Consider the following 17,025-nt stretch of genomic DNA (forward strand, 5'->3'; position numbering starts at 1 on the left):
ATAACATGCCAAAATGTGTGGAATATAGCCAAAGCAGTATTCTGAACACATCAATAAAAGAAAAATAGAGCAGATCAACAAATGGAGCATATGAAAAAAAAGAAAAAGAACAGATTAAAAATCCTACTAAACACCAAAATGGAAATCTTGAAGCTCAAAAGAGATTAATAAAATTGAAAGTAAAAAGCAAATAAACATTGAACTAATAAAATATGAAAAACTGCTAAAATAGATAAACCATTATTAATTTAATTTTTAAAAATACAAATTAAAAAATTGACTAGTATCAAAAATGAATCACCACCAAATGGGGGGAAGGGCAGAGCCAAGGTTGTGGAGAGTACACAACATTTTGCTGAGCTCTTTCTAGCTTCCCTTAGATACTAAATCAAAATTTTGAACAGATTTTGGAGCCATAGAATGTACAAATATTTGGAGTATAACAAATTTCCAGCATTAAGGCAGGTCTCTCAATTGGTGGGAAGTGAGGCAGGGTGAGGAGTTGGGGGGGAGGAAGGGAAGTAATGCAGCCCTACCACAAGTGCTGTGTAGGGAGGCCCAGAGTGGAGAGGTTCCATGCTGAGAGTCTAGTAGGAAGCTTTTAGCCAAAATACAGCAGCATTGATTATTCTGTCCTGGTTCAAAAGGCCAGTGGATCAGCAGATTAGCTGTGATATTTCCAGTGCAATTACAGAAGGCACAGAAGCTTTGAATTCAAGTACATAACAGGTGAGATTTGGTCAGGTCCACCCAGTGCAAAGGGAAAGCCTTCGGTACCAGTGCTGCGTGAAACTCCTGTCACTCTGTAGATGAAGCTCGGGACAATCTTCCCTATGCCCTAGGACCAGACTTTGATATATAAAAATGAGCAAAAAAGCCAAATGTACTCTGATCATAGGTAGCCATTGTGGACACAGGAAAGAACAGAACCCAAACCCTAAGCACTAAAGTCAAAATGTCTCTAGTTCAAGCCTCAAAGGGGGATATACACTGGTCTCCAACTTAAAAGACTCTTGGAAGAATTCCAAAAGAAGCTTAAAAGAGAGAAGGGAAAAAAAAGGAAATGAAAACTTTGCCGGAGAGTTTGGAAATGGAAACACAGATATTGACTGAAGAAAACAACTCCTTAAAAATTCATTTGGTGAATATACTAAAGAAAACAGCTTCCTAAAAAACAGAATTGGTAAAATGGGGAAAAGGAAAAAACTCCTTGAAAAATAGAATTGCTGAAATGGGAATAAAGAACAATTCCTTTAAAAATAGAATTGTTGTACTGGGAGGGGAAATGCAATGAACATTGCATTTTTATTAATAATGTTATTAATAATAAAGCTATTATTAAAACTCCTTTTAAAGTACAATTGGCTAAATATAAAAGGAGATAAAATGAAGAAAATTACTAAAAATTAGAATTGGACAAATGGAAGTGAATGACTCAATGAGACAACAAGAATCAGTCAAACAACCACCCTCCCCCCCCCAAAAAAAAAAAAGAAAGAAAGAAAGAAAGAAAAAAATATATCCAGGAGAGACAGTCTTAAGAATAAGAGAAAAATAAGAATTATTGGACTACCAAAAATGAATTACCATCAACAAAGATGAAATTGAAGCAATTATTAAGAGCTATTTTCCCATTTACATGGCAATAAAATTGATCATCTAAATGAAATAGATGAATATTTACCCAAAAAAAAATCCTAAATTAACAGGAGAGGAAATAAGATAATCTTTTTCTTAGAAAAAGAAATTGAGTAAGCCATAAGTGAACTCCTTGAGAAAAAATCCCCAGTGATAAATTTACAAGTGAATTCTATTAAACATTCAAAGAACAAATCCAATACTATATAAACTGTTTAAAAAATTAGATTGCTACCAAATTTCTTCAATGACATAAATAGATTTTGATATCTAAACCAGGGAGATAAAACCAGAGAAAGAAATCTATAGACCAATTTCCAAAATGAATACTGGTGCAAAATGTTTTTAAATAAAATACTAGCAAGGAGATTATAGCAACATACTACAAAGCAGTTTGACAGAAATTAGCTGTAGAACAACATTTTACACCATACACCAAGATAATGTCAAAGTGATGTGTGATTTATATAGAAAAAATTTTGTCATAATTAAGTTTTGGGAAGTGAAAAGAAGAATTTATGACCAAGCAAAAGATAGCATTATGGGAATGGATAATTTTAATTATATGAAATTAGGTTTTGCAGAAACAATCATTGTAGCCAAAGTTAAAAGGAAAGCAGGAAACTGGGGAAGGGAGAAAGAGAAATTTTTATTAAAAGTAGAATAAAATAAAAATTCTATTATAAACAAATATAAAAGAAGGCAATTGTGCTTGACCAACTGTGCTCCCTTCCTTCTATCTTTGAATCTGTGCTCCCAGGAAAATAGGAAAAGCCTAGGCCTGGGGAAGGAACCTTGGTTTTGGATACATTTCTTTCCTGTTGATGTTGAGAGGCAACAGAGACACGTGGTATATAAACAGTCTGATAGCTTGGTTTGATTTTTAAGAAGAGCCTGACAGAGATGAGTGATACTGATATCCTAGACCAGGATTACAGCCATAGCCTTCAACTCTATCCATACTGGTTAGACTGTTATCATCAATAGAAACATGGGTTTTCTTGTGTATTAATAGAGAGAATTTTAGATCAGGATAAGAAAAACAGTCATGAAGGCACAAATCTCCCAGTGTTGTTGTAAGGATCAAATTAAATATTATTTGTAGTGCTTAATTCAGTTCCTGGAACATAGTAGACACTTAATAGATGTTTGTTTCCTTCCATAATGCAAGAAATATGAGTATAATAAATTCTCAGGATAGTAACAGCCATATTACCTAATACATAAAACACATACAAAAATTATAGGTGCTGGAGTCTCATTTAACAAATATATTGTTTCAACATTCCTTAGCAGAAAGATGCAAAATACATATATCAACATGAAGTATGCTTATTGTACACAACTCCAAATTTATAATAATAACTTGCATATATATTATGCTTTAACATTTTGTTATTTAGTCATTTTCATGACCCCATTTAGGGTTTTCTTTGCAAAGGTACTGAAGCGCTTTTCCATTTGTGTGGTGTTCTTCTTTAATATAATATAAATGATTCTCCTCTGGGAGCAGGTTTCTTGGGGAGGTAGCCCTAGTATCAGTTCAAATCAATAATTACCCCAAATGCAGCCAAGGATTAAAGTACAGTCTTTTATTGTCTCTTCCAAAAATCTTATCTCCTTCACTTGGAGCTTGGCTAGTTTTCTGGAGGCCTTTTCTCTCCTTGGTTCCAAGAGCTCTTGCCGCTAGTCCTTTGCCTCTGCTCCCTTCAGCCTTCAGCCAGCACAAAGGTGGAAGATGGAATGAATCTGTCTTGCCTCCAAGAGAGGGCTTCTGCTGAACTGACCCCAACTTGTTCACTGAAGCTCTATTTTGCTGGGTGTAAAAGGTTGACTCCTCCTCCAAGGGAGGGATTAAGGGAGGTGTGAATTCACAAAGTTACAAAGTTTACTTTGTGAGGCTCCCATACTTGTGAACTCCAATGAGTACTTAAATACTTCTTGCTTATATGAGCTTTCTAAAGGTGTGAAGCATTGTGTCAATTCCATTGAGTTAACACTAGAATTCTAACATCTTCCTTGAGTTATCAAGTTGTTTCAAGTTGAGTTAACACTAGGATTCTAACACATTTCTTTCTTCAGTTCAGATGAGGAAACTGAGGTTTCCTCATAGGGTTAAGTAACTTGCCCAGGATCTCACATCAAGTAAGTGTTTGAGTCCTAACTACAGGCCTGGTGCTCTACCTATTAATTTACCTAGTTGCTTTAAAGTTTACAAAGCACGTTTATCACAATGCCCTTACAAGATAGGTAGTGCAAATACTATCCCCATTTTAAGTGACCAGCTCAGAGTTGTACAGATAACTAAGTGGCATTGAAGATAGAACACTGGACCTGTAAGAAAGCCCTGAGTTCATATCCAGCCTTAGACTTAAGCTGTCTAAGTCCTAGACAAGTTATTTACCCTCTCTTTGCTTCAATTTCTTCATATGCAAAATAGGGGTAATAATAGCACATAACTCTCTGGATTGTTATCAGGATTAAATGAATATTTGTAAAATGCTTGGCAACCCCTAAAGAGCTATATAAATGCTTAAAACACTTTTCAAATATAAAATAATTTTTTTCATAATACCCCTCAGAAGTAGATATTATTAATATCCCCTTTTTATAGAAGGAAACTGAGGCAGAATATCACATAACATATTTGAAGTCAAATTTGAACTTGGGTCTTCCTAACTCTTAAGTCAAATACTGTGTTCATTGAATCACCTAGCTGCTTATTGGTATCATTGGGAAGAGCAGATGAGATAATGTATAATTTTACAAACCTTAAAATGCTATATAAATGTAAGCAGCTATAACTATTATTTGTTACTGTTATCTGATCCTGTCATCCTTTCAAGTTAGTATGTTATACCTCTTTTTTCCCACAGAGTTCTAGAAAGGATTCTTTATAACTTATCATTATTTTGTAGTAATTATGAAAGCTTGGGCTCAAATTTACCTCTTCCAGTTCTAAGATCAGTGATTTCTTTACTGCAACACAATAATGAAATTGAAATATGAATCTTCCAACTGTAGGAAGCAGTGGTCAGACATTGTGAAAGTATTCTTTTCTGAGATTATTCTCTGACTTCTAATCTTCTAGGATTTATCAGTGGACAAAATAATATGCAGTACAGTGGGAGATTAGAGAAAAAAACCTCAAGAAAATTAAGAAAGGGCTTTGAGTTAAAGAAACTGTTTTCTTTAAAAAAAAAAAAATACTAGTAAGAGTAGCTATAATAAAAAGAATATTTTATGGCTTTCCTCCCTTTATTCAATCTCTAATCTGCCCTTTTCCTTCATCCCTTCCTCAAAAGAAATCCTGTCTGTAATAACTGTGGGAGGAAAATCTCTAAATAAAATTATCTTTATTTGCTACTAGATATGGCTGTCCTTGTTCTGGAAGTAATCACCAAATCTGATCACCTCCCTGTGGGGAGAGCCCAGATTAGTGGATTGTCGAAGTTGTCTCCAACTTATCCAATCAGTGGATTTTTTACAATTGTCTCACCAACATCTAAGAAACTTGGAGAGATTCAGGTAATAGTATTTCTGTTATTTATATTTCTTTTCCACGGGGTGAATTCTTTTATTTTAAAAAAATAAAACTAATGGAAACTAATGACTATGTGATATTAAGAATCAAACTAAAAAGTGAAACAATAGGAGAAAATGTAAAGTACTTCATCGTAAAAACAACTGACCTGGAAAATAGAACTAGGAGAGACAATTTAAAACTTATTGGACTGCCTGAAAACTACAATCAAAAAAAAAAAAAAAAAAGTGGCAGCATTCTTTAAGAAATCATCGGAGAAAACTGCCCTGATATAATAGAACCAGAAGGCAAAATAGTCATTGAAAGAATCCATCAATCACCTGAAACAGATTCCCTAAGGAAAACTCCAAGAAATACTGCAAAACTCCAGAACTATAAGGTCATGGAAAAAAATACTACAAGCTGCTAGAAAAAAAAACAATTCAAGTGTCAAGGAGGCACAGTCAATTACCCAAGGTTTGGCAGTTTCTACAGTACGGAATTTGAGGGCCTGGAATACCATATTCTGGAATGAAAAACCATCTTGGATTATAATCAAAAATCAGTTACTTAGTGAGACTAAGCATCATCTTTCAGGAGTAGAGATGGATTTTCAATGAAGTAGGGAACTTTTTTTTTTTAATATTTTATTTTATAATAACTTTATATTGACAGAATTCATGCCAGGGTAATTTTTATACATTATCCCTTACACTCGCTTCTGTTCTGATTTTTCCCCTACCTCCACTCCCTCCCCTAGATGGCAAGCAGTCCTATATATGTTAGATATGTTGCAGTATATCCTAGATATAAGATTGCAGAACCGAGCAGTTCTCTAGTTGCACAGGGAGAATTGGATTCAGAAGGTAAAAACAACTCAGAAAGAAAAACAAAAATGCAAATAGTTCACATTCGTTTCCCAGTGTTCTTTCTTTGGGTGTAGCTGCTTCTGTCCATCATTTATCAATTGAAACTCAGTTAGGTCTCTTTGTCAAAGAAATCCACTTCCATCAGAATACATCCTCATACAATATCGTTGTCGAAGTGTAAAGTGATCTCCTGGTTCTGCTCATTTCACTTAGCATCAGTTCATGTAAGTCTCTCCAAGTCTCTCTGTATTCATCCTGCTGGTCATTTCTTACAGAACAATAATATTCCATAACATTCATATACCACAATTTACCCAGCCATTCTCCAGTTGATGGGCATCCATTCAATTTCCAGTTTCTAGCCACTACAAACAGGGCTGCCACAAACATTTTGGCACATACAGGTCCCTTTCCCTTCTTTAGTATCTCTTTGGGATATAAGCCCAGAAGTAACACTGCTGGATCAAAGGGTATGCACAATTTGATAACTTTTTGGGCATAATTCCAGATTGCTCTCCAGAATGGTTGGATTCATTCACAGTTCCACCAACAATGCATCAGTGTCCCAGTTTTCCCGCATCCCTCCAACATTCATCATTATTTTTTCCTGTCATCTTAGCCAATCTGACAGGTGTGTAGTGGTATCTCAGAGTTGTCTTAATTTGCATTTCTCTGATCAATAATAATTTGGAACACTCTTTCATATGAGTAGTAATAGTTTCAATTTCATCATCTGAAAATTGTCTGTTCATGTCCTTTGACCATTTATCAATTGGAGAATGGCTTGATTTCTTATAAATTTGAGTCTGTTCTCTATATATTTTGAAAATGAGGCCTTTATCAGAACCTTTAACTGTGAAGATGTTTTCCCAGTTTATTGCTTCCCTTCTAATCTTGTTTGCATTAGTTTTGTTTGTACAAAGGCTTTTTAATTTGATATAATCAAAATTTTCTATTTTGTGATCGGTAATAGTCTCTAGTTCATCTTTGGTCACAAATTTCTTTCTCCTCCACAACTCTGAGAGATAAACTATCCTATGTTCCTCTAATTTATTTATAATCTCGTTCTTTATGCCTAGATCATGGACCCATTTTGATCTTAACTTGGTATATGGTGTTAAGTGTGGGTCCATGCCTAATTTCTGCCATACTAATGGGAACTTTCAATTAAAGACTAGAACTGAATGGAAAATTTGATCTACAAATGCAAGATACAATAAAAATATAAAAAGGAAAATAAAGAAAGAGGAAAAATCCCTACATGGGATGATGATATTATGAAATACAGAAGGTGTGGGTATATGTCGACTTAGATATGATAATATATTTTTTTAAACAGTTAAAGGGTAGAAAAAGAATTGTATTGGGAAAAGAGGAAAAGGGAAGTAAAATGGGGTAAATTAAGTCATATGAAGAGGCACAAAAGACTTATTACAGTAAAAAGCAAAAAAGGTAGAAAGATGAGCATTGTCTGATGCTTAATCTTGTCAGTTTGGGCCCAAAGAGGGAATAACACACACTCAGTTGGGTATGGAAATTTATCTTATCTGTAGTGAAGTCAGAGAAAAAAGGAAAAAGATAAGTGAGGGGCTGGATAGAAGGGAGGATAAAAACAGTAGCACAAAGGAATAAGAGGAGGGAAAAGGGATGATAGAAGGGAGGTCAGGTTGAGGGAAGGATTAATCAGAAACAAAATTGGTGATAAGGAACTCAGTGGGAAAAGAAAAAAATAAGTATTATACAGGGGAGAAAATAGGATGGAAGGAAATACACAACTGGTAGTCTTAACTGTGAATGTGAATGGGATGAATTCTCCCATAAAACAGAAGCAGATAGCAGATGGGATTAAAAACTGGAATCCTACCTTATGTTGTTTGCAAGAAACACATTTGAAGCAGATACACACAGAATAAGGTAAAAGTCTGGAGCAGAATAATATTGTGCTTCAGCTAAAGCAAAAAAGCAGGGTTAGCAGTTCTGATTTCAGAGCAAAAGCAAAAATAAATCTAATTAATAAGGAAGGAAACTATGTATTCTTAAAAGGTACCACAGACAATGTAGTGGTATCAATACTAAACATATGCACCAAATGATACAGCATCCAGATTCTTAGAGAAAGAGTTAAGTCAATAACAGGAAGAAATAAATAGTAAAATTAGTAGGGGACCACAACCTTCCCCTCTCAGAATTAGGTAAGTCTAATCACAAAATAAGAAAGAAGTTAGGGAAGTTAATGGACTCTTAAAATGGGGATAGAAAGGAATACATGATAGTACATGAAAACTCACACAAAAATTGACCATGTATTAGGCATAAAAATTTCATAACCAAATGCAGAAAAGCAGAAATAGCAAATGCATCTTTTTCAGATCATGATGCAATAAAAATTATATGCAATAAAGGGCCAGGGAAAAATAGACTAAAAACTAATTGGAAATTAAATAATCTAATCCTAAAGAATAAGTAAGTCAAACAATAAGTCAGTAAAACAATCAGAGAATGACGATAATGAGACAACAAGCCAAAACTTATGGGATGCAGCCAAAGCACTCTTAGGAAAAATTTTTTTATCTCTAAATGCTTACATGAATAGAATAGAGAAAGAACAGATTAATGAATTGGGCAAGAAGCTAGAAAAAGAACAAATTAAAAAACCCCAATTAAATATCAAATTAGAAATTCTTAAAACCAGAGATTAATAAAATTGAAAGTAAGAAAACTATTGAACTTATAAATAAAAGTAAATTGATTTTATGAAAAAATAAAATAGGTAAATCTTTGGTTAATATGTTTAGAAAAAGAAAACCAAATTACCAGCATCAAAAATGAAAAGGGTAAATTAACCAACAATGAAGAAGGTAAAACAATAATTAGGAGCTGTTTTGTCCAACTATATGCCAACAAATCTGACAATCTAATTGAAATGGATGAATATTTACAAAAATGTAATTTGCCCAGATTAACAGAAGAGGAAATAAAATACCTAAATGACATCCTTTAAAAAAAAAAAAAATTGAACAAATCATCAATGAACACCCTAAGAAAAAATCTCCAAGGCTAGATGGATTCATAAGTAAATTCTACCAAACATTTAAAGAACAATAATTCCAATATTATATAAACTATTTGGAAAAATAAGTGAAGAAGGAGTCTTGCTAAATTCCTTATGTGCCACAAATATGGTGCTGATATCTACACTAGGAAGAGAAAAAATATATTGAACAGTGTAATGAATATTGATGCAAAAATTGTGAATAAAATATTAGCAAAGAGATTACAACTAACATCACTATGAAAAAACATGATGACCAAGTGGGATTTATACCAGGAAAGCAGGACTGGTCTAATATGAGGAAAACTATTGACATAATTGATTATATCAGTAACAAAGCTAATAGAAATAATATGAGTATCTCCATAGATGCAGAAGACGCTTTTGAAAAAATACAACACCCATTCCTATTAAAAACATGAGAGAATAGGGGAAAATGATAATTAGACTCTATCTAAAATCATCAGCATACATTATATGTAAGGGAGAGAAGCTAAAAGTATTCCCAGTCAGATCAGGAGTGAAACAAGGATGCTTATTATCTCCACTATTATTCAATATTGTACTAGAAATGTTGCCTTTATCAATAAAAAAAGAAAAAATTGAAGTAGAGTATACAGTGAAGAAATAAAATAATTACTCTTTGCAGATGATATGTTGATAATACTTAGAGAATCCTAGAAGATCAACTGAAAAACCACTTGAAATAATAATTAACATTAGCAAAATTGCAGGATATAAAATAAACCCAAATAAATCATCAGCACTTCTATGTTATGAGCAAAGCCCAACAGCAAGAGATAGAAAGATTCCACTTAAAATAACAGTAAATAAAATAAAATATTTGGGAATCTACCTATGAAGACAAAGTCAGGAACTATATGGACATAATTACAAGACACTTTACACACAAATAAAGTCAGATCTAAAAAACTGGAAAAATAGCCATTGCCCATGTGTAGGCCAAGCTAATTAATAAAATGACAATTCTACCTTAATTAGTTTTATTTATTCAGGGTCATACCCATCTGCCAAAAAATTACTTTATAGAGCTAGAAAAAAATGGTAAATTCATCTGGAAAAAGAAAAAAATCAAGAATATCAACGGAATTAATGGAAAAAAAATTAAAGGATAATGGCCTATCAGTACTACACCTAAAACTCTATTATGAAGCAGTAGTCATCAAAACCATCTGGACATGACTAATAAATAGTGTAGTGGATCTGTGGAATAGTTTAAGTACACAAGACACAATAATCTGTGACTATTGTAATCTATTTAATAAATCCAAAGATTCCAGCTTCTGGGATAAGAACACACTATTTGACAAAAATTGCTGGGAACATTAGAAAATAGTACATCAGAAACTAGTCATAGACCAAGATCTGACATTGCATATCAAGGTAGAATTGAAATAAATACATGATTTCGGCATAAAGGGTGATATTATAAGCAAATTAGAAGAGCAAGGGATAGTTTAGATGTGAGATTTTTGGAGAAAGGGATTTATGACCAACAAGAAATAGTGAACATTATGAAATATAAAATGAATAATTTTGATTACATTAAATTAAAAAAAAATTGCACAAACAAAACCAGTGCAGCCAAGAATAGAAGGGAAGCAGAAATCTGGGAAACAAATTTGTTTTAAATAATAGCTTTTTATTTTCAAAATACATGCAAACATAGTTTTCAACATTCACCATTACAAATTTTTCTCCCTCCCTTCCCCTAAACAGCAAGTAATCTAATATATGTTAAACATGTGCAATTTTCCTATACATATTTCCACATTTATGCTGCACAAGAACAATCGGATCAAAAAGAAAAAAAAATGAGAAAGAAAACAAAGCAAGCAGACAATAACAAAAAAGTGAAAATATGTTGTGATTCACACAGTCCCCTCTTTCAATGCAGATGTCTCTCACCTCATTGTTCAAAAGAACCACGTCCATCAGAGTTGATCATTGTATGATCTTGTTGTTGCCCGTGTACAGTGATCTCTTGGTTCTGCTGATTTCCCTTAGCATCAGTTTATGTAAGTCTCTCCAAGCCTCTTTGAAATCATCGTGCTGATCTTTTCTTATAGAACAATAATATTCTATAACATTAATATACCATAATTTATTCAGCTTTCCCCAACTGATGGACAGCCACTCAGTTTGGGAAATAATTTTTAAAGCCAGTGTTTCTGATAAAGACTTCATTTCTAAACTATATAGAAAATTGAGTCAACTTTATAAGAATACAAAACATTCTCCAGTTAATAAATGATCAAAAGATAATGGATAGGTAATTCTCAGATGAAGAAATGAAAGCCACCTATAGTCATATGAAAAAATGCTCTAAACCTCTATTGTTTAGAGAAATGCAAATTAAAACAACTCTGAGGTACCACCTCACCCTTATCAGATTGGCTAAAATGATAGGAAAAGTTGATAAATGTTGGAGGTGATGTGGGAAAACTGGGACACCAATGCATTGTTGGTAGAGTTTTGAAGTGATCTGGCCATTCTGGAGAGCACTTTCAAACTATATCCAAAGGACTATCAAAATGTACATACCTTTTCATCCAGCAATACCAGGACTGGGTCTATAGCCCAAAGAAATCATCAAAGAAGGAAAAGGACCCACATGTGCAAAAATTGTTGTAGCAATTTTTTTTTTCAGTGACAAGGAATTGGAAAATGAATGGATGAATGACTAAGTTATAGAATATGAAAATATGGAATATTATTGTTCTTTAAGAAATGGTAAACAAGCTGATTTCAGAAAATCCTGGAAAAATTTACACGAAATGATGCTGAGTATAGCAAGCAGCATCAGGAAAATGGCAACAACAAGATTGTGTGATGATCAAATATGATCGACTTGGGTACTTTTCAATAGTTCAGTGATCCTAAGTAATTCTAATATAATTTGGATGGAAAATACCATCTATATTCAGACAGAACTATGGAGAATGAATATTATTCTCTACCTTTTTTTTTTCCTATTTGTTTTTTTTTTCCTTCTCGTGGTTTTTCCTGATTTTTCTCTCCCAACATGATTCATATGGAAATATATCTAAAAAATAAATAAACATTTCCACATGCTTATTAGAAATCTTGAACTGATTGTCCCTCAGACATCTTAAATGAAAAAGACATGTTTAAAATTGAAATCATTTTATTTCCCCTCCTAATCTTTTTCCTCTTCCTGATTTTCTTGTTACTGTTGAGGTAACCATCCTCAGTCATTCATGTTCACAACCGAGGTATCATTCTTGACTCCTCACAGCCCCCATATTGAATCTGTTTCCAACTCTTAATTGAATCTATCTTAATATTATCTCTCATATAAGTCCCTTTTCTCTTTTGACACTCACTAACCTGCTGCAAATCTTCAAGCCCTCACACCTGGATGGACTATTGCAATAACCTACTGGTGCTCTGCTTCCCCAAATCTCTCCTCATTCCAATGTCTCCCCTGCTTAACTGTCAGATTCATCTAGTACAACTGACCAAATTGACACTTCTATTCAGTAGATTCCAATGACCCCATAAGAGTAAATATAAAATCCTCTGACATTCAAAGCAAGTAGTAACTTGGCACCTTCTGACCTTTTCAGTCTTCTTTCATCTTACTTTCCTGCATATATTATGCAATCTGATTGCTATTCTTCATACCAAACACTCCCATCTCCTTCCCCAGCATTTTCACTCTATCTCCCTTGCTTTCCTCTCATTGTATATCCTCTCCCTCTGTCCCTGGTTTCCCACATATCTGAGCTTAAAATTCCCACTTTGGTAAGTAGCCTTTGCTGATTTCCCCCCACCCCCCTCTCTTAATAATAGTTCCTTTCTTCTGTTAATTTTCTCCAGTTAATTCTATCTTTGTTTGCACTGAGTTTATTGCATGTTGTTTCCCCTTTCAACTGAATTTCTTGAGAGCAGGAACTGCTTTTTAACTTTTTATGTCCCCAGCCTTTAGCATAGTGCCTAACACATAGTAGGATCCTACTATGCGTAGTAGTAGTAGTAGTAGTAGTAGTAGATCATAGTAGACCCTTAATGAATGCGTATTGACTTACTGACTTATTAAATGCTTAATAAATCCTATTGATTAATTAATTACCTAGACTGATAAAATCATGGATAAGTTGTGTTAGGTTGTGGTGGTAGTGGTGATTATTTGTTTTTGTTTTTGTTTTCAGATATTGCTTGTATTAGAACCTTTGTCAGCAACTTTTGACAACTGCAGCTCTATTACCACTGACATGAGTGGAGATGCACTGTTACTAGATCAGGGATTCGGAGAAAATATTGAACCCAGCAAAGTTCAGCTTTCTGGAATGGCACGAACTCATACACTTCCACCAACCAGTACTGGTGGGAAAGAGTCGTTAACAAGTAGTAGAACCACAACTCCCAGGTAATTTCCATTTGTAATACATATCAAGTTATCTACAAATTGCCTTCTCTCCTAATACTCTCACAATTTCTGTTTTTTATTTACAATTTGGTATGGAGAACAAGAAAAGAGGAAAGCAGTAATATTTTAGCTATTGATATGAAAAAAGAAAGGAATTTTTCATTTTGTTTTTAATGATACCTGACTTCCTTTTTTCTGTTGATGACATAGTGCCACTGTTCTCCTTAGTCACCAGGTTCCTGTCTGACCATCATTTTAGATTTTTCTCTCTTTCTTATTCTCCTCCTAATGAGTCATTGGGACATATTGATTCTATCTCCACAACTTTTGCATTTTTGCCTCCTGCCTCTACTACATAATCACTACCATCCTAGGCCTTGGATTTAAGATTACTGTGAGAATATCCTAATTGGTCTCTAGTATTCTTTCTTCCATTCTATCCTATACATGTTGCCATTTGTCTTTTTAATTTAATTTGTTTCAATTAATAAAGATCTTTTTCCCCCTCTCCTTCCGACCCTATTGGGAAAAAAACAAAAAGAAAACATTCATATTTAAGCAATACAAATAATAATATTCCATTACATTTGTACCTTAGTTTGTTCAGCCATTCTCTAATAAATGTCTTTGCCATCATAGAAAGAGCTGCTACAGGTATTTTTGTACATTTGAATCCTCTTTTCATTGTTCTTTTTGAGGTATAGACCTAATAGTAGTATTGGTGAGTCTAGTATGGATATGTTTATAACTTCAGGGACAAAGTTCCAAATTGCTTTCTAGAATGTCTGGACAAATTAATAGCTTCACCAGGAGTTCAGTAATGTTCTTGTTGTCCTTCAACTTGTCGAACGATGTTTCATTTTCCTTTTTTGTCAATTTTACCAATCTGATGGGCATGAGGTAGAATCTCAGAATTGCCTTAATTTTCATTTTCTTATTATCAGAGTCATCTTAGAGAACAGCTTTGATCACTTCATTCCTTTTCACAATACTTCAGTGTCTCCGTATTGCCTACCAAATTAATCCTAAACTCTTTAGACTAACATTCAGTTTCCTCCATAATCTTATACTCACCCAGTTTGCCAAATGAGCTTTTTATTCCTAATCAGATACTCTGTATTCCAACAAAATTGAATTCCTCACCTTTCCCTGAACTTAAACCTTCCCTTCAGTCTTGAATATATTCTCTGCCTTTTTCTAGTGTTTTTTTTCTCATATGCAAGGGTCCAGCTCCAAGATTACCTTGTCCATGATCTTAACAGCTAATCATTATTTCCAAATGGAATTAATCTCCTTTCTTGGAGCTCTCATAGAAGTTTAGTGTTTCCTAACCTCCTTCCTTAACATCTCTTCCCTATCCCAGTGATCTTATGGCTATAGTTGGCATCACTCAGCAGCAAACTCTGTGCTCTGGGACACTGGCTAATGAATAAGTCATGGGTTTTCCCCTCAATACTTAATTTATCTTAATTTTCTCCCATGCCCAGATACATTCTAAGTGGTAGAGCTGGTAGCAATGGAGTGGATATTAGGAGGAGGCACTTTTAATATTGATGTAACAATTCAAAAAAGTGTATTTTCTCTTATTGAAGAGCTTTATAGAAACACTGAATAAAAACTTATCTTGGGTTTGTTATAGAGAAAAGCCTTTTTTTTAATACACATTGAATTAGGTGGCTACTGGAGTCCTATCCAGACCTGTGTTTCTCATCTCTTGTCCCCACGTCCTTCATAGGATATAAGAAAATGCTTTATAAGCTTTCAAGATTCCCTTGAAAACAAGAGTGATCTATTTTGTGGGGTTTTATGAGGAGATACTAGTACTAAGTGGGTTATTGTTTGGTACTAGCTGCTATTCTTTACTGCTAATAGACTGTGAACTACATGGGCCATTGACACTTTGTAATTGTTCCCCACAAATATATATTTGAATGGAAAGGTTGTATTCACATGACATACTCTTATTTGTGATTCATTTGGACTTTGCCTTGTCCACTGACAAGTTCTTTTTCTTTCCTTAATTTAAAACAGGGGAAAGGACCACTTGTACTTTCCACAGAACTCTGTAATGGATTCTTTCTTGGAACCACAGCCTCATTTTAATTCCAAGCAGCATATAGAGGATGAAACAGTAGAACAAGAACCTGTAAAGAAGCAGGTATCTTGTCCCACCATCCCAGTACATGATACTCATATTAGGAGGGTTGCAGAGAGTCAAAGTGACTCACAGGTTCATCCTTTGAATAAACCCCCCACAAAAGACCTTCTTTCAGGTAGGTAATTCGTTGTTTTCCCCCATTCCATTACTTTTAACTGGCTATGTGATGTTGGGAAAACTGCTTAACTGATTTGGGCCTCAATTTCTTCATCTGTAAAATCAGGAAAATAATCATAATAGCTACCTCATAGGACCTTTGTCATTCAAATGAAATAACATATATAAGGTACTTTGAAAGCTATAAAGCTATATCAAAATGAATGTGCTACATATAATCCTGAAAAACCCCAAGTCTTTTCTTAAATGAATCTTATTTTTAAATAAACATAAAAAATAATTTTAGAATATTTATCAAAATGAGCCTACCAAAATTTTGTGTAAACAGAAGGATTCTACCATTGTGGAAAAGTTTAAGAAACACTACTTTACGTAACTATCAGATACAAATATTAAAATTTTGATGCTACTCATTTTACTTAACACTAATACTGGAAGCAGACAAACTGTCAAGAAGCAGGAAGTGTCATACTCATAGAATGTAGTATGTTAAAAGGGACCTTAGAACACAGCACAAGAATGTAAAACAGAATGTTGGACACAAATGCAGTGTTAAGCGGCTGTAGAAGAAAGGATGAGGAGAGGAAGTAAGTGATGTAGGACTTCTAACAGGACTTTCCAAATATATTTGGAAATTGGGAGGTAAAAGTGGTCTAATAAAAAGAATATTTGGTTTGGAGTCAGAAAATCTAGATTTGATTTTGGGCACTACTTATTATTTCTAGTAATTGATTTAAACTACTTTCCCTCAGATTTCTGACTAAATAGAAATGATAATGTTTGTAAGTATATAGCAGTCTGGGTTTTTAGATCTAGGGAGATAAGAGATGGTTTTGTAAGCCTTCTGTACAAATGTAAGATACTGATTGAATAAGGGGAATCCAGGGTTAACCACCCTCTTTTATCGATTTTTTTTTGTACTGGAAAACAGGACAAGTAGCTTTCAGAATACTACATAAGAGGATTTTGTAGACCACTGCAATTGGGGAGTAGACGACTGGTGGAGGTGAAAGAAAGGAGAAATTTGTAGAGAAAATTAGTAGAGGCACTAACATGGACTATATATAACAGAATCTAGTTTTTAGCTGACAAAGGTGGTGAATTCAGATATGTTTGTGTTTCAGTTACAAGAAAACAATTAGGTGTGTACCAAGTAACAAATTGATCTTCCTACTAAAGGGAAAGGTAAAAAGGCTTTATATCTTTTCCTTAATTAGCCAGACTAGACGAAAGATCTAAGCAGAAAACAAACAA

General features: G+C 33.9%; 1 protein-coding gene across 5 annotated transcripts in view; it reads left to right on the top strand.

The window, feature by feature from the left end:
* C2CD3 (C2 domain containing 3 centriole elongation regulator) overlaps nucleotides 1-17,025 on the top strand; it is a 143,482-nt gene that overhangs the window by 7,946 nt on the left and 118,511 nt on the right. For all 5 annotated transcript variants that reach the window (XM_051987129.1, XM_051987128.1, XM_051987127.1 and 2 more), the window contains exons 3-5: nucleotides 5,009-5,166; nucleotides 13,279-13,496; nucleotides 15,528-15,769. In XM_051987129.1, coding sequence (XP_051843089.1) covers nucleotides 5,009-5,166; nucleotides 13,279-13,496; nucleotides 15,528-15,769 — 618 coding nt within the window. The remainder of the gene's footprint in view (nucleotides 1-5,008; nucleotides 5,167-13,278; nucleotides 13,497-15,527; nucleotides 15,770-17,025) is intronic.

This window comes from Antechinus flavipes, chromosome 3 (assembly GCF_016432865.1).
Source record: "Antechinus flavipes isolate AdamAnt ecotype Samford, QLD, Australia chromosome 3, AdamAnt_v2, whole genome shotgun sequence".
NCBI classification, from domain to species: domain Eukaryota; kingdom Metazoa; phylum Chordata; class Mammalia; order Dasyuromorphia; family Dasyuridae; genus Antechinus; species Antechinus flavipes.